General features: G+C 46.3%; 1 protein-coding gene across 1 annotated transcript in view; it reads left to right on the top strand.

The window, feature by feature from the left end:
* The window catches only part of TFPI (tissue factor pathway inhibitor), a 41,778-nt gene extending 20,521 nt beyond the window's left edge, over positions 1-21,257 (top strand). Inside the window, exons 3-8 of the mRNA XM_077319434.1 lie at positions 4,103-4,303; positions 7,100-7,138; positions 8,972-9,148; positions 9,704-9,781; positions 19,329-19,511; positions 21,095-21,257. Of these exons, the coding sequence (XP_077175549.1) occupies positions 4,103-4,303; positions 7,100-7,138; positions 8,972-9,148; positions 9,704-9,781; positions 19,329-19,511; positions 21,095-21,207 (791 nt within the window). The 3' untranslated portion in view covers positions 21,208-21,257. The remainder of the gene's footprint in view (positions 1-4,102; positions 4,304-7,099; positions 7,139-8,971; positions 9,149-9,703; positions 9,782-19,328; positions 19,512-21,094) is intronic.
* The last annotated feature ends 337 nt before the right edge of the window (positions 21,258-21,594 follow it).

Here is a 21,594-nt window from a genome sequence, read left to right as displayed (position 1 = left end):
ACGGAATCTCCAAGGAGCAGGTATCTGCCTTGGCTGTTATCCTGCCATCCAAATTTCCGGCAAGCCCTGAGTCACAGCGCTTAACATTCCTCTGTTTGTAAATGGGAAAGGCCATGAAGACTGAGCACAGCTGAAGATTAGATAGCCCAGCAGGAAGAGCTTTGAACTGGGTGAAGGTTGGGGAGCTGTCACAGCCAACTGAGTCAGGGGACCAAGAAGGAAAAAAGCTGGGTGTTTTTTACCCCCTCCTTCAAAAGAAGCTGTTTTGCCTTGATAATATTTGCCAGGAAAAAAAATAATAAAAGGGGGAGGGGAGCTTTTGAAAACACTCATGTACTCTGGCTGTTCACCGTCTGGGAAACCAGGGAAAGCACCATGTAAATTTAAAAAAAAGATTTTTAAAGGGAAGTTAGCTGCGGAAGTACTCCAGAGGAAGTGGTCCTGGGCCGTTCGTGCTTGTGCAAATTTGCATGTCACATCCATTAAAGTGCAGAAATGTCATTTTAATTGAAGGGCCTTAATTGAAGCGCAGGATGAAATTGCTGCCCTACCAAGGAAGGAGGCGGCTGGGTACAGAAATGTGCAGTGTTTATGTTCTGCTAAACACTGTTCATATTTACCCCCTGTCGATTTTTATAGTTGAATAAATATGAGCTTCCCAGGGAAGGTGTCTACTAATGGTTATACCCAAGTATTCAAAGTGGGCTGTATGTTCTAATTCCACCCCCCCACCCCCATTAAGCACCCTTCGCTTCTGTCGGACGGCAGAATGTTTTGAAAAGGTCATGGTTTTAGATTTTTCATGGTTCACTAGCAATCCTTTTTGGGAACGACGTGTGATGAACACGTTTGGTAATTTATGTAATCCGACGTCTGCTTGGGATTGTTTATCTGTTTTACTTCACTGAGGTCTGCCTGTCTCATGTGGACTCAGGGCGAATTGCACAGAGTGAGCCAGGAGAACATGGAAGATTCAGTAAGGAACGGAGAGTCAGCTTGTCTTAGCAGTTTGGAGTGGCCGCCTCTAATCTGGGGAACTGGGTTTGGATCCCCACGTCCTCCACCTGCAGCCAGATGAGAGACCTTGAGCCAGTCACAGTTCTCTCAGAGCTCTCTCAGCCTCAACTTCCTCATAGGGTGTCTGCTGTGGGGAGAGGAGGGGGATTGAGTGATTGTCAGCTGCTTTGAGATACAGGAGGCCTGCTGGGTGACCTTGGGCCAGTCACAAACCTTTCAGGGCTCTCTCAGCCCCCCTCCTGCCTTACAGGGTGTCTATTGTAGGGAGAGGAAGGGATGCCGATAGCCACTTTGAGATGCATGAGGCCTGCTGAGTGACCGTGGACGTATTACAGTTCTCTCAAAGTTCTCTCAGACTCACCTACCTCACGAGGTATATGTTATGGGGAAAGGAAGGGTAGGTGATTGTAAGCTGGTTTGAGACACAGGAGCCCTGCTCTGTGACCTTGGACAAGTCACAGTTCTTTTAAAACTCTCTCAGCCTCACCTATATCATAGGATGCCTGTCGTGGGGAGAGGAAGGGGAGGCGATGGTAAGCTGTTTTGATAACCCTTGGGGTAGTAAAAAGCAGGGGACAAAAATTAGCTCTTCTTCATTAGGAGAATAAAAGTCTGGAACCACCAGAAGCATAACATAAGTCTTCACATGACACATTAAGAAATTAATTTTAATTATTAATTTATTGTGTGTATTATGTATTATTTATTATGTATAGACTAGCAGCAAAGCCCGCTACATCTGACAAAACTAGCCAACTGCCCCCACCCTCCCACAACCGGCCTCGGTGGGCATTCTCGGGGTGGGGAGGTGGAGCGCTGGTAGAGACCTGGCTCCTCCCACCACCGCACGCAAAAGGCCCGCCAATGCAGGCATTTTTGGTGCAGGACAGGAAAGGCCGGCAGGGACACAGCTCCTCCGGCCGCCATACACAAAAAGGCCACTGAAGTGTCCAGAAAGGTCAGCAGGCATTTTGTGGCACAGGGCGGGAAGGGCCTGCAGGAACGCAGCTCCTCCCGCACGTAAAAGGGCCACCAAAGCCCCCAGAGGACTTTGCGGGAGTTTTGTGGCACGGGGCAGAAAGGGCTGGCAGGGACCTGGCACCATCCAGACTAGACTTTTGTAATTTGCTCTACTGACGGATGATAATAATGGATGGATGGATGGATGGATGGATGGATGGATGGATGGATGGATGGATGGATGGATGGATGGATGGATGGATGGATGGATAGATGGATAGATGGATAGATAGATAGATAGATAGATAGATAGATAGATAGATAGATAGATAGATAGATAGATAGATAGATAGATAGATAGATAGATAGATAGATAGATAGATAGATAGATAGATAGAAAGGAAAGGAGAACAGTGGGAAGATCTGGCCTCTGAGAGAGGGAATTGGATGGGGCTGTTGCAGATGCCTTAGGGGGAAACCTGGGAAGGATTGTGCAACTGAACTGAGTAAAGAAAACATCTGCAGTTCTGCGGAATCCACAAAGAACAGCTGGTGTATTCCTTGGCACGGGGAACATGAACTCAGGATGCGGAGGCAAATGCTACAGCTTGTTTCATGCCTCTCGGCTTGTGTACTGAATGCTGTGGGTGGCGTATGAAGACAGTTCTGGGGCCTTCCAAACAGTCCTAAGACCTGCGTACAGCAGATCCCTTCTAGAGCGTAAAATTGTTGGCCCTTATTTTGTGACGCCTCTGTGCATTTCCAGCGATTTCATGGAGACTTGCACATTGTTTTGTTTCTGCTTGTGTATCGTTCCAACACTGTGCTTGTGTTTAATGCTTAGAGCAACAAGAGAGGAAGGTGGAAAAGAGTTGGTTTTTACATCCCGCTTTTCTCTACCTGAAGGAGTCTTAAAGGACGGGACTCCTGATGTTCTTAGGCTGGCAATGGCTGCCTAAGTGGTTACGAAGTGGCAGAGGTCACCTCTGTTGGTCTCTTGCCATGAAAACCATATGGGTCTGTTATGTGGGCTGCAGCTTCATGGCTCTTTCCAAGAGAACTGATTGAAGTACAGAAAATATTGGCTAGGTAATATACTTAATAAAGAACATTGATGACCTGCCATGTTTTAAAAGTTTGATCCACAAGAGAGCTGAAGTAATACTTGAACGTCAACAACTCCCTAATTGGTTAGGGCGGTGCTGCCTCCTGGAATATATTTATTCCCCACATTCTAGGCTGCCGCATGCCCATTTGACTGATTTATTATACCCTAGCAAGTTACGAAAATTCGGGATGGAATGCCTAATTACGGGGAAGGCATCTGCTCCATTTATGTCATGCATGCCACCCTACTTGGTCACCATAATGAGCTTTATGTGGGATTGCCCTTGAAGGTATTTGGATGCTACAGTTTGACCAAAATTTGGGCAATTTAGTTGGAGCTGCAGAGATCACATCACACCAGTCCTATATCAGCTCTACTGGTTACTAACATGCTTCATAGCTGAACACAAGATGGTGACACTCACCCTTAAGGACCTTTGGGACCTTAGTCCAGGATTGTGAAGAAGCATCTTTTCCCAGTAGTTTTAAGATAGTCTGAAAGATTTTTCAGGCCTCTCTGTCTACAGACAATATATTGGGTAACTCAGCATGTCTCTTTCACCTTCTCTTTGTGCTTTGTGGCCAGTTGAGAAGGTGCCATCAGAAGGTCCACCAGTGGGGCCAGAACTCCAGAAGCCCTCCCACTGTTGCCTCCCCCCAAGCACAAGGAATGCAGAACATCACTGCCTGAGACATGAGAACATAAGAGAAGCCATGTTGGATCAGGCCAGTGGCCCATCCAGTCCAACACTTTGAGTCACACAGTGGCCAAAACCCAGGTGCCATCAGGAGGTCCACCAGCAGGGCCAGAACTCCAGAAGTCCTCCCATTGTGCCCCCTCCAAGCATATATAGTATCACTGTTCCAGACATAAGAACATAAGCCGTGGTGGATCAGGTCAGTGGCCCATCTAGTTCAACACTCTGTGTCAAACAGTGGCCAAATCCTAGGTGCCATCAGGAGGTCCCCCCGCATTGCCTGACAATGCCACATTTTGCTCGTACATACCTTCTTCTAGGGCCTGCTTTGCCTTCACTGAACCTCGGCCTGTCCATCTGCGGAATGAAAGCTGATGCTGGACCCTGCAAAGCCATACATACCCGGTATCACTTCAACATTCAGTCCCGCCAGTGCGAACTCTTTGACTACGGTGGCTGTGAAGGCAACAAGAACAACTTCCTAACTCTAGAAGAATGCCATGCGATGTGTATAGTTCCAGGTAAGTACGTTCCTTCCTTCTGATTAGTATATTGGTCCATGTTTCAAATTATAACCAATGCAGAAGGATGGGACGTCCTGTCTTGATGATAACTTGAAGAAGACTTAAATGTCCAGTGGAACTACTCAGTGCTTCACTGAACTCATTTCCATCGAGTAGGGAAAAAAGGGAATTGCAGCTTTGTCTTAATTTGATCTTGATGCATATTGCAAGATCGGGCTTCTTTCTGAGGCCCTTTACTAGTGACACTTGTAAGGGCACTTCTCTGTGCTGTTTCCTTGGCCTCATTAGCACCCCCTACTTAACTTCACAAGAGCCTCTTGGGGCGCAGGGTGGTAAGGCAGCAGACATGCAGTCTGAAGCTCTGTCCATGAAGTTCAATCTCAACAGCCGGCTCAAGGTTGACTCAGCCTTCCGAGGTCGATAAAATGAGTACCCAGCTTGCTGGGGGAGTAACGGTAATGACTGGGGAAGTCACTGGCAACCACCCCGTATTGAGTCTGACCCCAAGGGTCAGACATGACCCGGTGCTTGCACAGGGGATACCTTTACCTTTTACTTAACTTCACAACCTCCAAAGGTGCTCACCTTAGGAGTTTCAGTTGGAACTAAAGAACAAGATGGCTATTTGTAATTATTTGTAATTTGTAATTATATTTGTTAGTCACAGTGCGTGTGTCTGCGGGGGTGGGGAAGGAGGAGGGAGACTCTGAGGTAAAAAGGGATCCTTTACTCTCAATAAAACAGTTGCTTTCTCTTAAACATAAATAAGGTTTATTTAGAAGTATAAGAGCACGAATGGTTTCAGTAAAGTTCATAAGCGTAATGGTTTCAGATAGGTACAGTTCTCCTTCTTGCTCTTACAGTTCCCTAAACAGACCTAACTCCAAAGATTTATTTGCTCACATGCTGCACAGATTAATTACTGATTTCTCTCATGGCACCTCACTCTCTAACCCAGGGATTCCCAACCAGGGGTCCGTGGACCCCTAAGGGTCCACAGGAGTTTGGAAGGGGGTCCACAGCAGCTGGGACGTGGCATGGTTTGGGGTGGGGGGTCTGGGCTGTCTTCTCAGCTCCTACTCTTAATTTCCAGCCTACATGAGGCAGAGCTGCCATAGTAGTAGTAAAGGTAAGGGTAGGGAGCAAAAGGAGGGCTAAGGGTGTGGGTAGCAATATCACTTCTGGGGGCGTGGCAGGGGGCGTGGCCAGCTGATATCACCTCTGGGGCTCTGTGAAGTCTGAAAAATAATTTCACACACACACACACCAGTCAAAAGGTTGGAAAAGGCTGCTTTAACCACTTGGCTTTTTTAAAAAAAAATCCTGGACCCATAGTCTCTTCCCAAATCAGTCAACTCAGCTCCATCCACTCAAAAAACCACTTCAGTCACCTGTCCAAGCCCCATTTTTCTTACTCTACAGGCCTGTGTTTATATCTACAACAACACACATCTGAAACCCCACATGAAAACAGAGAAATAAACCACGCACAAAATATGTGTATCACAAAACTCCACATATATAAATACAGGAAAGTGTTTCAAGATGAGCTTGGAGTCTGAGGCATGCCGTCTCTAATTAAAGAGTCTACAGAGATGCATTCCTATTTTGAGTTTAAGAAGTTCCTTTGGGGAAAAGCCAGAAACTGGGCTGAAAGTCTTGTCCTAAGACTTGTTTCTTATACATTAGTAAGTCAGTGGGACTATTTTTCTAGGCGGTACGCATCAGGTTGCGTCCCCAAGGGCTGATTCACACATACTGATAACCGCTTAATATTTCATCACTTGATGACTCAGCTGAAAAAGATTCTCTTGGAGATGCTAAGATAGCACTAGGGTCACCAGGTTCAGGTTGGAAAATACCTGGAGATTTTGGGGGGGTAAATGACAAGGTGAATTAGATGGGTAAATGACAAGGTGAAGAACTGGCTTTTTCTACTTTCCTCTGCTAAGTTTTACTGGTATGATTCCCCCCCCCCTTCCTGTTCTTGAATTCAGTAATTTAGCGAATAACTGTGCACAAGCTTTCACATTTTCTCAGTTGGGCACTGAAATTAGAGCTGAGACAGCTTTCATGACTGGATAATACCTTCCATCCAAGACTTCAGGAGATCCCAACAAGGGGCTTCCGAGTGAGAAGCAGAGATGGTTGGCCATTGCCTTCCTCTGCAGAGGATTCCTGGGTGGGCTCCTATCAAAGATTTAAGGGAACCCTACCTAGGGGCTTCCAAGGCAAGTGAGAGAAGCAGAGGTGGTGGTGGTGGTAGTTGTTGTTGTTATTTAATTATTTATTAAATTTCTAGCCCGCCACTCCCAAAAAGGCTCATGGTGGGTTACAGAATGTGCACAAAATCCCCAGTAAAATTACCCCCTAAAACAGTCCAAAACTAATCTATAAAATGCATAGCAATCCATACAAAAGAGTCCAAGATATAACAGTGGAAAATCACAACCAAATCTACCCCCTCCCCAAATATCACCCCCCGGGGGTGGACGGGGGTTACTGATCTCAATCTGCCGATAGAGTAACCCGGGGGGGGGGGGGTCCTAGATCTTCCTATTGACTATTGCTTTCCTCTGCAGAGTTTTCCATGCTGGTCCTCTGTTGAAGACTTAAGGCCGGCTTCTCCAACCAGGGTTTGTGAAACCCTAGGGTTTCTTGAGGGCCCTGGAAGGGTTTCCCGAATGTGTGGGAGTCTCTAGGATTGTGATCTGGAAATAGAATCTAATAATTACTCTGTGCTAGGAATATATCTCCATCCCTTTTTCTTGTAACCTTTTGCTTCAATTGCAGATCTTCCCGAAAAGAAAAAGAGAGCGAGATTTAAGAAAGGTAACTTGTCTATCGAAGGATGTTCTGCTGCATATGATTTGTCACCAATCCGAAAAATTCATTTTCCAGGACTGGTGCAGCTGTGCTGCTCGGTGACTAGAACGGGTTTATCCAACAATTTCTGGGGCAGTTGCCATGATCAGACTGCAGGCGGCAGAATCAATTCTCAGATTAAAACCTCCTTGTGTCGACTGACTTCTGTTAAAAACAAAAGTAGCTCTAGATGATTCCACGGAAGATACGAAATTAAAGTAGACGGGTTAAACAGTGCGGATAAAGTGAGAAAGGTTGCTGCAGCAAATGTTATTATAACGCTAAGGGGTGAGTATTTGCCTCCCACTAGAACGAAAGGCTTCTTTTACCGCTGAGATCTAGGAAGAACCTGTGTTTCTAGGTGTCTTCGTTTTCAGTTAAGGGGGAGAAAAAGTCACGGTACATTAAACAGACAAATGTTCATTTTCAGCTCTTCCTTGGTTTCCTTGACAAGAACAAACACCAGTCCTATAAACTCAGTTGTTGCACATTGTCCTCTGGGGGGATGCCATGCTATACTAGTTTTTTTAGAACGATTGAGTCTATAGGGAAGAAATGGCTGCTCGTATCTATAGCTCCAGCAGATGTGAAACCCTGAAGGAACTGTACAACTCCTTATCTCTTCCCTTCCTCCTGATTAGATTGCATGCACCTACCGGTGTGCCTCACCTGTCTTGAAACCGAGGCAGCTGGTTTCAAGATAAAATTGTCATGCTGGCTTCTGGATGGTGTATTGCCTTAAACATAACTCCTCCCCCCCCCCCCTTTCCCTCTGGTCTTGCATAGCTCTCCTTCCTCATATATTCACCATGATTGTTAAAGTATTCATTTAATCCAACGCAGCCAACAGCTCCGAGGATTGCCTGGCAGGCAGGCAAGGGGCGCTCGAAGGTGGTTTCCCATTGGCTGCCTTGCGTTCCTTGGAGACCTTCCTTCCAAATACTAGCGAAGGTCAGCTGGGTTTAGCTTCTGATGGGATCAGGCTGGCCTGGGCTGCCCAGGTCAGGGCCATTCAAGTACTGTGTCAGCTTTAATGCCGATTTGAATGAGAACTGGATCAGATCAGAGGTTTGGGCATGGGAGGTGGGGCTTTGCAAGTGCTTCCGTGTTCAGATTGGGCTTCGAGGCAACTATCCGGCAGCAGGGAGCTACTCAAAGGGAGTCGAGTTTCAGCAAGGGGTTGAGGAGCCCAGAAAGGTTCACAAAGCCTTTTGTAGACCCAATAGCTGTAAGAGCATGGCAGTGTTCTAGCTCGAGGCCAGGCAATGTCGTGCTGCAGAATAGCTTTGCATATCATCTTTGTTTCTCCTTTATGGATTTCCAAGGTGATTTTTGGGTGATCAACCTACGTGTTGATGAGTTGACAGCTATCATGGAACTGATGGATCCAAACCTCTGTTTTTAAAAGAAATCTGAACAGCCAGTCTTGAGCCCAGAAGGTTCCTCATTGAGTTCCAGTTCTGATGAGCCATTAGTAAATGGGGTGATCTTGTCCAACTATGAGTAGAGAACAAAAAGATCTCAGGAAGGTTTGCAAAGTTGGAGTCCAGGGGCGCCTTTCTGACCGACACAATTTGATTCAAGGTATGAGGTTTTTGTGTGTAGGTACTCTTGTAGCTTTTGAAGTATGCATGCTCACAAAAGCTTATGCCCAGAATAAAACTTGGTTAGTCTGAAACGTGCCCCTGGACTCAATCTTTGTTCTGCTGCTTCATGCCAGTAAAGCTACCCTGAATCTCATTCACGGAGGTGTAATTTTCTTTTTAAACACCTTTTTCCTGAAACCATCTTCGTTCACAGAAAAGCCTTCTTTCTGCCTTTTGGAGAATGATCCTGGAATCTGCAGAGGATTGATTTCCAGGTATTTCTACAACCCAGAATCTCAGCAGTGTGAAAAATTCATGTATGGTGGGTGCCTGGGAAACCAAAACAACTTTGAATCTTTGAACGAATGCCAGGATATCTGCCAGAACATCCGTAAGTAGTCTGTCCTTGTAGCATTAACCATCTTCTTGTATCTCTGGGCTCTTGGCTCATTCGGTCAAGTGTGCAGAAAAAAAGTCATCTTCATTTGCAGTGGATGCTTGCAGCTCTCTCTGTCTCTTTTCCCTAAAAGATGAGTCACTCAGCAAGTTTCCATAGCAGAGTAGAGATTCAAACCCGGGTCTCCCAGATCTAATCCAACCCTTTAACCACTACACTGCATTGTATGTGTGTATAAATAAGAAGTAGTATTCAGATAGACATGCCCACGACTTCCGTCCAGAATTGTTCCTTTCCAGATGAAGATTGTATAGTCGCTCTATTCTGTGACCGTGAGGACAGTAAAAAAGCACCACCAAACCTCCATGGGAAAGGTTTTATGAACAGAGGAGAAACAAAGTACCATATTGCTGAACAGAGTGCCTATTATTTTGAAATATCATGGTACAACTGATGCAGTAATGAAATGCTGCTTTGTAAATGTCAGCGTTTTCTTTGTCTGCTTTTCCCATCCCTTTTATCATTTCCTCTTTCCCTTTTGCCCTTCAGCTAATTCAGTGCACGTGGAAAATGAAGAGAAGGTCCTTCCAAGTATGGTCAACAAAAGCTCCCTGGCTGTAAAGCAAGGTATGTATCAAAAGCCTTTTGTTAAGTCAGCATGGGCTTTCTCCGTCCAGGTTAATTGTAATGAGGATGGCAAATGATTTTAAAGCTGTTGGATGAAAAGGAGGGCTGCAAAAATATGAATAGCAAGACTTTTTTTTTTTTTTTTTAGAAAGCATGTTTTGTATTAAGAGGTTTCCTTTTCCTGCATTTAATTCAGTGGGTATGAATCGGCATAGCACACCCACTGAACATTAATGGCAGGTGAGATCAGGTAAACAAAAGGGGCGGTGGTGGAAATGACCCATTCAGGGGGCAGCAGTTATTTAGCTTACAATAATTGAAGTGTGGGGTGCAAACATGGAGAGGCCATAGAAAATCCTAACCATCGGCTTTTCATAATGGAGATTTTTTGAGGGGATGGGAACCCTTCAGCTTCTCCATAAGGTTTAGATTTGTTACAGTTGAGTTGCATTTTGATTGTCTGCATGAGAAGATCCTTATCAAGAAGTGGTGGTCCAAGAGAGAGAGTGAGTGAGAGAGAGAGAGAGAGAGAGAGAGAGAGAGAGAGAGAGAGAGAGAGAGAGGATACAGTCTTTCAAGAGTGAAAACTCCCCTATTCAGAGACTAGAAGGAACGGAGGTCCCTGGGCCTTCAGGACTACTTGAACTGAGAGTTTTTCTTTTTAGATAACAGAAAAGAAATAAGATCTTTTGCCATAATTTTATAATGATTTCCCTGTATCCAGTTTACAGTTGTATATGTCTTTATCACTGAGAAACTCGGGAATTTCAATATGCTTATTATACTATTGACCTTCTTCCTAAACTTTTATCTCTTGAGTCAACATTTTTAATTATATATATATATATGTCTGAATATCTCTGATACACATACACACACACACACACACACACACACATATATAATCTTGTTCATCTTGCTGGCTCTCTCTTTCTTTATCAGCAGAACAACATGGTTGCTCATCAGAAACAATCCCTAACATAGGTTGACCATTCTAGATGAAATTATCTAAAATTGCATAGAGTGGCGTGTTTCCTGAGGACCCATTTTGACTTCCCGTAGTGGGGTGAGAACCGCTATCACATGTGGCCTGCACGCACGTCTCTAGCCAAACATGGTATCATAGAGAGTATCCTTTCCTCACCTTCTGGGAGAGGCAGTGCTAGCCTGGGAGCAAACTGTGCCATAGGAAGCTTTGCCTTGTGTACAGGTTAGTAGACTGCATGGCATCCATGAATGGCTTTCACAAGCCAGACACATGATATCCCTTTTAGCTGGATCTGCCAGGGCTTGAACCTGTGGCCTTCTGCACTGCACCACAACTGCAGTTCCTCCCAGCACCTCCCAGGTGGATGGACACACGTTACAGGACAATTTGCATGGTCCTGAGGAACACAGGAAGCTGCCTTCTGCTGGATCAATCCATTGGTCCATCAAGGACATTATTGTCCACTCAGATTGGCAGCGGCTCTCCATGGTCTTAGGTGGAAGACTTCGTATCACCAACTATCTGGTCCTTTCAACTAGAGATGCCTGGGATTGAACCTGGGACCTTCTGCAGGCTACTGAGCCATGACCCTTCCTAAGACAACTTCTTAGGTTGGTGGTTTATTAATACTCAGCTTGAACTGATGGATCCTTGCTGCCCACCCGTTAGTGAAATAAATGCACATCGCACATTGACAGGTAGATTAGGTAAAGTACCTGGACAAAACTGGGTTGTTGTTTTTATCCAGATCTGTGCACTGTCTATCTGGCCACTTCAAGCTTTGTCATTTTTATACTCCACAGTTGTACAGGAGAGAGAGAGAAACCGCTGGGAAAAGACAAATGACTTTCACCATGCCTTTCTGGTGGCTATCTGCCTCTGTCCTCAGGTGTGCTTCTGGGAGTTGGCGGATAGCTTGCGGAGGCTAATTCACAAACAAGGAGCGTATGTGGGGACAATCTTAGCAAGATTTCCTTAATAAAGCTTGTGTTTGTATCTTACTTGGGAAGTGTCATTTTGTTTCCTGAATCATGATACCTTCCCCACACGATACCTAAAACACAGCACAGCATGGAATATAGCCATCTCTTGAAAATAATCCAGTAGAGTGGCATGCCCTGAGATGGCTATACCAAAAAACCTTCTGAGGGTACAAAGTGTCATCCAGATGAAACTGACTCATGATGGTGCAGGGTTCTCAAGGCAGGAGATGAACGGAGGAGTTTTGCTAGGGATCTGATGACAGTTAACTGTGTCCCATGGCCAGACTACTGAGCCATGAAGGCCCAGATCTGTACCCTGTCCCCTCCCTCTGTAGGTGGAGAGCCAATTTACACCTGCTGGTGGAGACCTATCGGTCCAAATGGATTCCTGAATGTACTGTGGGAGCCAATGTCCTCCAGCGATTCATTTGATGTTCGAGTTGATAACTTGAATAACCAGCTTGTGACGGCCATCGATTTAATTGCGCCCTGACACCCTCTTTTACCACGTTGCAAGACAAACACATAGGAGCTACAAGGAAAGAAGCAATTGCTGAGATGGCTAGGGCGAGTTTGGAGGAAGACTCGTAACAAAGGGTCAAGACCATCTTATAGGATGCTTACGAAAGCCTACAAGATGGCAGTGAAGGTAGTGAAGAGGGACCTCTATGCAACATCCATTGCATCCCCAGGTCACTCCCAGTGCAGTTACATAGGGTGATTTGATCTTCAATCGTCCTTGAGGAGCGATATTCAGATTGTACACAATCAGCACATAGCTGTGAAGCTATTGTGAGCTTTTCTGAACCAGAGGCCCCTTGGCCGCCTTCAGGGGACCAAGTTGAATACTTCAGGATGTTTTTCACAGACCAAAGTGGATAGGCTCCTTGCTTCGATGAGGCTGGCCACTTGGCCCCTGTCCCTTGTGGCTCCTCAGTACGGGTAATGAGAGGATAGGGAGGCCACTTCTGGAAATTGTCAGTCGGTTCCTACTAACAGGGACATTCCTGAGCGGGTTAAAGGAGGCTGTGGTGCAACCTCTGTTGAAGAAACCAGACATGAATCTGCAGGAACCCACAAACTACCACCCCATTATGTGCCTAGCATTTCTGTGTAAGGTGGTAGAATGAGTAGCTGCAGACCAGCTAAAGGAGTACCTAGAGGCAGTGTTGGTACTGGACCCATTCCAGTCTGGCTTCTGGCCCGGCTACAGGGTGGAAATAGCACTAGTGGCTCTGACAGATGACCTCCGAAGATAGCTGGATCAAGGTGGATTGGCACTGCTGTTTGCTAGATCTTACCACAGCATTCAGCTTAGTAGATCATGAGCTTCTTGCTCACTGACGCAGGGGCACAGGGGTCAGCCCTTCAATTGCTGGTCTTCTTCCTCCAAGGTTGGGTCAGAGGGTCGTAATCAGAGAAGACCAGTTGCACTGCTACAAACTCCACTGCAGGCTTCCACATGGTGCAGTCCATTCCATGATCTTATTCAACATCTTTATTTGCACTGTAGACAAGCTTGTCTGGGGCATGTTGTCACCAGTATGTGGATGACATCCAGCTCAATCTGCTCATGAGTGGCCTGCTGAATACTCCCCTGATTCTTTGGCCAAGTTTCTGCGGGCCATGACATAGTGGCTCCAGCAAGGCCACCTGAGGCTTAATCCGCTGAAAATGGAGGTCCTGCAGCTGGGAAGGAAATACAAGCGCACCTCCTTTGTCTTGACAGAGTGCAGCTTCAGACTGCACAATCAGGAACTTGGAAGTGAACTTTGCCACATCTCTTACTATGGAGGCGCAGGTGACTAAAGTAGCACACCAGGAAAGGAAGGCAATTGTAAGTCACTTTGAGATTCCTTTAGGTATTGAAAAGTGGGGTATAAAAATAATCTCTTCTTCTAATCAATCTTCACAGTTACGTTCAATATTCCATTTTCAACGCATCACATTCTTGGACATGATCCACAAAACAATCTCACTGCAGGGGATAATCATCCTTTTTCCTTCCACGGACAACATACGTAAAGCTGGACTTCAGACATGTGTGAATGGAATGAGACAACCGCGGGCACGCAGTGTGAACCCTGACCAATATATGGCAAAGTGATCATGGATTGGCATTTGTCCGTAAAGAGCCTCTAGCTCCTAAATGTCCACTGTTGGCTTGAGCACATGCAGATTACAGCTCAAATGAACTAAATAATTTTTAAGCTAAGCTTACCGAAGTCTTTCTTTTTTTGGGGGGGGGGGGGGAGAATATAGTGAATTGAAAGAGCTGATCCTGTACAATCAAATATGGGGAGGTGAGATCCTGGCAGCTGGGCAAGAGACATTCAGAAGTGGTTTGCCATTGCCTGCCTTTGCATAGCAACCCTGGACTTCCTTGGTGGTCTCCCATCTGAATGCTAATCAAGTTAGCTTCCAAGATCTGAGGAGATCGGGCTTCCCTGGGCTATCCAGGCTGGATCTTTTCAAGAACCTAGAGTAATTTATTTAATTGTGTAGCTGTAGTCTGTTTCCAGAGTCTGTTGGTCTGCTAGATTTCTTGGGATATAATGAGGGGATTTCTGCACCCTTTAAATGTAGTGTCATGCCAGTCAAATGCAAGCTGAATATTCCGGCACCTTCACATGATGTTGCCCACATCCAGCATCTGGCCTGCTGAGAGCTCACTACATCCTCCCATTTTAAAGCGCTTCTCTGGGAATCCCTAAAAGGGGATTCACCACCCTAAAAAACTCTTAGCAACCGAAGAGCAACCAGCAGAAGGAAGGTATGGAGTCTCAAATGCGCCAAAGTCATCTGCAGCATCCTGCCTCCCTCTCACTCCCGCCTCCCTCTCCCTTGTTCCCAGCGTCAAGAATTACTTTTTTAACAATGACAAGTTTCCTGGAGCAACGAATAGGTGGACACACATGTAGGCAATGCCAGAAATAAAAGAATATTTAATTCAACAAAGCGTGCCTCTCAAAAGTTCCCCCCCCCACACACACACACACAAATCAGGAATGATATTAATTTACTTAGTAATCAAAGGACTCATCCGCTTTGGCTTTTGGCACCCATGGAAGTCAATGGCGCCATAGACTATAATGGGAATGTTGGCATTCCTGTCTTTCCCGATGCCTGGGGGGGTGAGGGTTTGAGATACATCCTCTAAAGTTTCAGGGTAGCTCCAGGAAGCTCTTCCCTGACTCCCCTCCAAATTTCAAAATGATTGGTCGAAGGGGTCCACGTCTTGGGTCTCCCAAAGAGGGTGCCCCCATCCCTCCATTATATCCAATGGAGAGTCATCCTGAATTTTCCCCATCCTTCCATCTCACTAGAAAAAGCAGTCATGGATGATTGTTTCAGGAAAGAGGCCGTCACAGCTAGGTAACTGCCCGTTATTATTTATAGAAGAACTTTGTGAAGTATGTACGTAACATTGACGTATAATCCTTGGGGGGGCATTTTCTCCACTGCTTTCAGGTTCAAAATGTCCAAGTCGCACCTAATGTCTCATTTGCCAGAGCCGTGTTCCCTTTCCGAGGCAAAATGCCACCACCAGCTTAAACCAAGAGGAGCTTTGTCATGTGAAGGCTTTGTTGAAGATCGCTGCAGAGCACCGAACCCGATAAATCGCTCACCCCGAGTGGGTTAGGAATCTGACATCTGCTCCTGTTTGAATAGGCCGCTGAACCCACGCTGCTTTGGTATTAAGCTTGGTCACAAAGTGCATTGACAAAGCAGTTCCACGGCATTAAAATCCACTTCTCAGTGTTTAATTTAGCTTGGTGTTCTTTGAATCAAATCCGAAAGCGCATTAAAACCTGTTGCCGTGAGCATTCACTTCCAGCAGCTTAGCAAGGACACATATTCCAAACAATTGGCTCAGACGTGTTTGATCGTTGAGTTCAAATTTCGCGTGCATTTTTTTTCATAATTTGGAGATGCAGATATCAATATAGCACATCTCTCCCTTTCTCGTTTCTTTTTCTTACAGCAGGTTCTCCTGGATAGATGTTTTCTTTACAGTAGAGCAGTGGTCCCCAACTTTTATATCCCTAGGGACCGGTCAACGCTTAACAATTTTACTGAGGCCTGGGGGGGGTAGTCTTTTGCTGAGGGACGTTGCCACCGCCTGAGCCCCTGCTCCGCTTGCTTTCCCGCCTGCACCCCTGACTTCCTGCTGCCCGCTGGGGGGCACTGCCAGCCATGGTGGCCGTCGGAGAACACCAAAGGTGAACCGACGGCAGAGTGGCAGGGCAGCTCCTGAGGCAGCAGCTTGGGAGGAGAATGAGGAGGACAAGGAGGAGCCGCGGCCTGTTACCGACTGATCTACGGAACGGTACCGGTCTCCGGACCGGGGGTTGGGGACCACTGCACTAAAGGACTTAACAACATTATTCCTCCCAACCACGGTACACTCAAAAACTTCAGGTCCAGCATTTGACTGTGGCTCTTGCCCTCCGCTTTTCAAATGCACCAGAAGCTGCCGTCATTCTTTCCCAAATAGTTTAACATACTGTTATGTCTGTGGGCATTTGGCCGCTGATGCAAATGAAGGCTTCTGCCAGCCAGGGAACTAACCAATCAAAGGAACCTGTTACGGTCCAACCAGATTGCTCTGCTTAGAGCCAATCCGATTGCTCTGCTTAGAGCCAATCAAATTGCTCTGCTTAGGGCCAATCAGAGGCAGCAGCGGCCTGCTTGAAAAGTATAAAAGTGCATGAGTTTGCCTGTTTTTCTCTGTTAAGTATTTGGAGTTTGTTGCTGGAGTTGCTAAATAAAAAGAGCTGTTCTGAAGAATCGGTGTCTATGTTCACTGAACCCGCAGGCTTAATAAATCCATTGGACTTGTAGCTTCGCTGGGTCTTCCAGAATACGCACCATTCATCTTGCAGCAATTGCTCGTCTTCTGTCAAGTGTTAGCTTTTGGATCACACAATTTTCTTGGGCCTCAAAAATCTGTTCATTCCTGGGGACAGTTGGATGCAATACAGCCATTGGGGCAACAACAAAGTTCATCATGAGACCAGCAAAACTGCCTTCCGAATAGCAATTCTTAATAACCCTAGAATTTCCTTTCAGAAATGCAACTAGAGGGCAGATCTGTGTCATAACCTTTGTATCAATACAGTTCCTAAAAAGCTTCTCAACTGAATGGTGACCGATTTTGCTTTTGGCTTAGATGGATTATTATTCCCACAGTCTGTTAGTGACTGTGCAATTTTCCATCCTACTTCCGTGGGGAAAGTCATCCAGGCTGGTTAGGTCATGCCTCTGCTTGCTGAGGAAGGGCTATGCCGAGTTTTTGTGTGGCTTCCTGCTTGGGGACCATCAGCTTACCTTCATAACTGATATAAGATTTATTAGTAATCCACCAAAAGTAGCAGAAAGGGCCACTGAGAAAACTATGCCAGGGATTGTTGGTAGGAAGAGAAGGAAATTGGGTGAGTTAAGGCAGTGGTCCCCAACCTTTCTGAGGCTGGGGACCGGCAGGGCATCTGGCCGCGCCCGCGGGCCGCACCCACGCATTGCACATGCGTGAATGCGCCATGCGCATGCACAATGCGCGGGCACGGGCTGCACGGGCGTGGCCCGGCCTTGATTCCCTCTCCCCGCGCTCCCGCAGTAAGAAGCTTCCCGGGCCGCAAGCTTGCGGCCTGGGAAGTTTTTTACTGCGGGGGGGGCGGGGAGAGGGAGCCGCGGCCCGGCACCATGGCCTTCGCGGCCCGGCACCGGGCCGCGACCCGCAGGTTGGGGACCACTGAGTTAAGGAATAAAGTTGCCAGGATACAATGCAATGGTGAGAATATGTAAAGGGTTGGGGTGGAATATAAACTGAATGAGTGAGTGAGTGAGTGAGTGAGTGAGCGAGCGAGTGAGCAAGTGAATGAATGAATGAATGAATGAATGAATGAATTGGAAAGCTGGTGCTGAGGATCACAGGACGTGCATGGACAAAAACCATGTGAGAGGAGAGCGAAGCATGCACAGTGTCTTCTCGCCTATGGACCAGGGCCATAGCCTCTCTACTCCCCCCCCACTCTGAGTGACACTCCTTTCCACCATGGAAGGCTCCTTCACCCCCAGGCTGGCTGCTCCTACCATACGCTGCTAGGGCCCCGTGAATCCTTAAACCACACTTAAAGGGGAACTGTCATAAGTTGAATTCAATGAGGTTGAGTAATAAAGGGATGTCATGTCTTCCCTTAGTATAGCGATCCCCAACTTGTGGGCCACGGAGCACATGTGGTCCTTCGACTAACTGGAGGTGGGCCCCGAAGGACTCCTTCTCCCCCCCCCCCCGGCCCTTTACTTCATCCCCCCCAGCCCTTTACAACACACTTCATTGTTGTGGCGTGTCTGTATATTATTTTGAAGGGATGTTTAAAGATTACCATAGCGATCAGAGAGCGTTAGGGCAGTGGTTGAGAGTAGAGGAGTAAACTACCCCCCCCACCGGGCCTCAGTAAAAGGCGCTGAGTGGTCCCCGGTGATAAAAAGGTTGGGCTTAGTACATGCCAAGGATCCAGGTAAAAAGTGAACCAAGGCGCTAGGAACCATCAAGCTCAACTCTTTTTTTCCTTAAGAATAAATTCAAGTGGGTAGCCGTGTCGGTCTGAAGTAGCACAACAAAAATAGAATCCAATGGCACCTTTAAGACCAACAGAGATTTATTCCAGGCGTGAGCTTTCGAGTGCAGGCACCCTTCCTCAGACTAATGAACTACCATCATAACAGTGGAAATATAAGGCAAAAGCTAGCTTTTAAAGGTGCTATTGGACTCTGATTTTCTTGTTTTCCTGTTTTCCCTCTCCCCCCTTCTCCTCGAATGTCTCTCAGCACATACCGAAGTCTGTACCCAGGAGGCAGAGACTGTCCTTCACAGTGCTGTCTCTTATTCTGCTTGTTATGGCTCCAGCAAGCAGTTCGGGACCCCTTTTGGCCACTAGGAGTAAAAATGTAGATTTTGCTTTGTTCTGACTGTCCTTTGAAGATAAAAGCCCTTCTGCCCTGGGAACAGCAGGAAAGAGATGCAGGGTGGGGGGTTGGTTGTCTTATATGTATCATAAGACTAGTCCAGCCAGTCGTTCTTAGCAATAGATTTTCTGTCATGACGTTTCATGATGTACCCTCTCGGACACAGTCAACAGCTCCGAACTCTTCATTTTGGGGAGGGAAGAATGTTTCGGTTGTCTTCTATGAAAGGGTAACCTTGCTTTGTGACAGCTGGCTGGATCCAACCCGTTATTATTTATAGAAGAACAGTGTTTCACCCCTTTGTGCCATCGTTCGTGAAAATCCATAGAATCTAATCCCGAAATCTAAGCACATGCCTCTGAATTCATCCGCGGAAAGAGCAATTCTTTGTACAAGTGGAGCAGCTTTCTTTGGAATGAGAGGAGAGGCACTTACAGAACGGAGTGCATTAAGTAGGAACTGGATCTCCAGCCTCCACACAGGTGGTCTGATACTGCAGGAACTTAAGCATATGGTTTCACGTGAATATTTTTTAGCTGACTGCACGTCTACGGCAGCATTAGATAATCTTGTATTGTATCTAACAAAATTTCCTTGGTCTGTCTAGGCTCGGCTCCAGTGCCGTCTTTCTGCAGGACCCCAATGGACCGAGGTCTCTGCAGAGCCAATGAGAAAAGGTTCTTCTATAGTCACGCGACTGGAAAATGCCACCCGTTCAGTTACAGCGGCTGCGGCGGGAATGTCAATAACTTCACTTCCAGAAAGTCTTGCCTTCGGATGTGCAAGAAAGGTACGGTCACGTCGGAACCAGCCATGCACGTTCTCCTCAGCTGAAAATGGAAGGTCAGAAATCTGTAGCTGGGTCACGGGTCTCACAATGCTCTTAGTGTAGATGGGTTTGAGGGACAAGTGTAGCTGTTTTGTTCTACTAATGGGAATCTGTAGCTGTTGAGAGAGACCATTTGATAAACAGGCACAAGCTTATTCGATATAAATCTGCTAACTTCTGTGGAGGCCAGAATACACACAGAGGCTCCAATTTTCCTCCTCTAACACTTGACACGCCCCCCCCCCCACACGACCAGTTCCACTTCCCTGTTTCAAGCTCCTCTCCAGTCCTTCATAGATGCTTCAGGCTGATCCTGCATTAAGCAGGGGTTTGAACTAGATGGCCTGGTTGGCCCCCTCCAATGCTATGATCCTAGGATTCGCTCTCCTCCCAGTTGAAAACCCCTAACGGCCAACGTAACGGCTGCTCTCCAACTGTCTCTCTAAGATTCCATCAGCTCTCATTGGTTGCCCTTAGGAGGAGGTGGATCCTAACATTCCTGTCGCAATGGCTCATAATCTTCTTTATTCCAATATAGTAATAGCCCCTGCACATTTTGCTCTGAGCTTTCTCCATGTATTTGTCCCAAAAAGAAAAAAAGAAAAGGTTAACCATTATTTTTTAACTGTTCTTCTGAATCTTTGTTTAGAAATCTCAAAACAATGATAAAAATGTGTTTAGAAAGACAGAACCAAGCATATACAAAAAAACACTTAACGTTCAAGTGCCGTCTACAATACTTCTAAAAGTTTTTAAACAATTATTACCGAATGAGAAGAGAATGACAAAGCTATTATTCAAAATATATTTTCCACTTAATATTTCTGGTAAGGCGTAGGAGGAGGAGCTGGTCTCATAGCTTAAGTGCCACTCAGTGCTTAACACCCACTCAGGGTGGCTGTCCCACCCCTGAGTGCCTCCTCCTCCAACCGGCTTGCCTGTCTGTCCAGTGACCAGCCAATCACCTTCCGCCCCTGACCACCCCCTCCTCCTTCCACTTCCCTCTGAGGCTTGGAGGCTGCAGATCCCTGCCAAATGAGAGCTGCCCCTGCCAGTGAGTTCCATAACAGCTGCCTGCAGCCTTTCCAGATCCTGGAGGTAGGGGGATGCCATCCGCAGAGTTCTTCCACCCCTATCTAGCACCCATTGTATTCATGAATTCAGCGGGCTTTGTCCCTAGTGTGTGTGTGTGTGTGTGTATACTGGAGTGATTCAGGGAGGGAGAGTGGTAGACCATTTCATTTCTGATAATGGTAGAAAAATATATGTAAGTGGCATCAAGGCATATAATCCAGTTCTGTCCTCTCGGGGACAACATTGGCAAGAGTTTCTTTCAAAATAGTCTTTTCCCCACTGCCACTTTTTGCCAAACAGATTTTGCAGATTTGGGAAAGAGAAACAAGTACGTAGCTTACAGGCAAAATGGCTCCTCTGCCGATACCCCTTCTAATTCTGGCTTTCACCTGGAGATAGTGTGCGCTACCAACTATATCGTTGCTGGCCTTGTTTTGTTGAAGGTCCCTCCCCTTTGTGGTTTTCTGCAGGGTTCCTTAAAATAAAGCGGGGACAGCAAGGTACCATGAAAGTCCGTCGGAAACGAAAAAAGCACCCGGCGAAGCTGACAGAGGAGGAGGAGATTGTCATCGAAAGGATATAATTTATCTGTCTTCTCTTTTCACAGAAATAATAAAAAATTTTCTGGACACACCCCATTGGGAAACGTTGAGTATCATTTAATTGTTTTCCCATTTACATCCATGTTATTTATTAAATGTTTGTATTTTGTCTTTCCTTTCCAAGGCCAATTCCACACAGATGGAAAAGGCCAGGAGGGAGCCCATATGAATGTGGAGCTAATCCCCACTTCCACATGACATTATTTCTTTCTTTCTTTCTTTCTTTCTTTCTTTCTTTCTTTCTTTCTTTCTTTCTTTCTTTCTTTCTTTCTTTCTTTCTTTCTTTCTCTCTCTCTCTCTCTCTCTCTCTCTCTCTCTCTCTCTCTCTCTCTCTCTCTCTCTCTCTCTCTCTTTCTTCCCGAAAGCTC

This window comes from Paroedura picta, chromosome 2 (assembly GCF_049243985.1).
Source record: "Paroedura picta isolate Pp20150507F chromosome 2, Ppicta_v3.0, whole genome shotgun sequence".
Taxonomy (NCBI): Eukaryota; Metazoa; Chordata; class Lepidosauria; order Squamata; family Gekkonidae; genus Paroedura; species Paroedura picta.
Note: the sequence above shows the minus strand (reverse complement) of the source record. Positions and strands in the feature narration are given on the sequence as shown.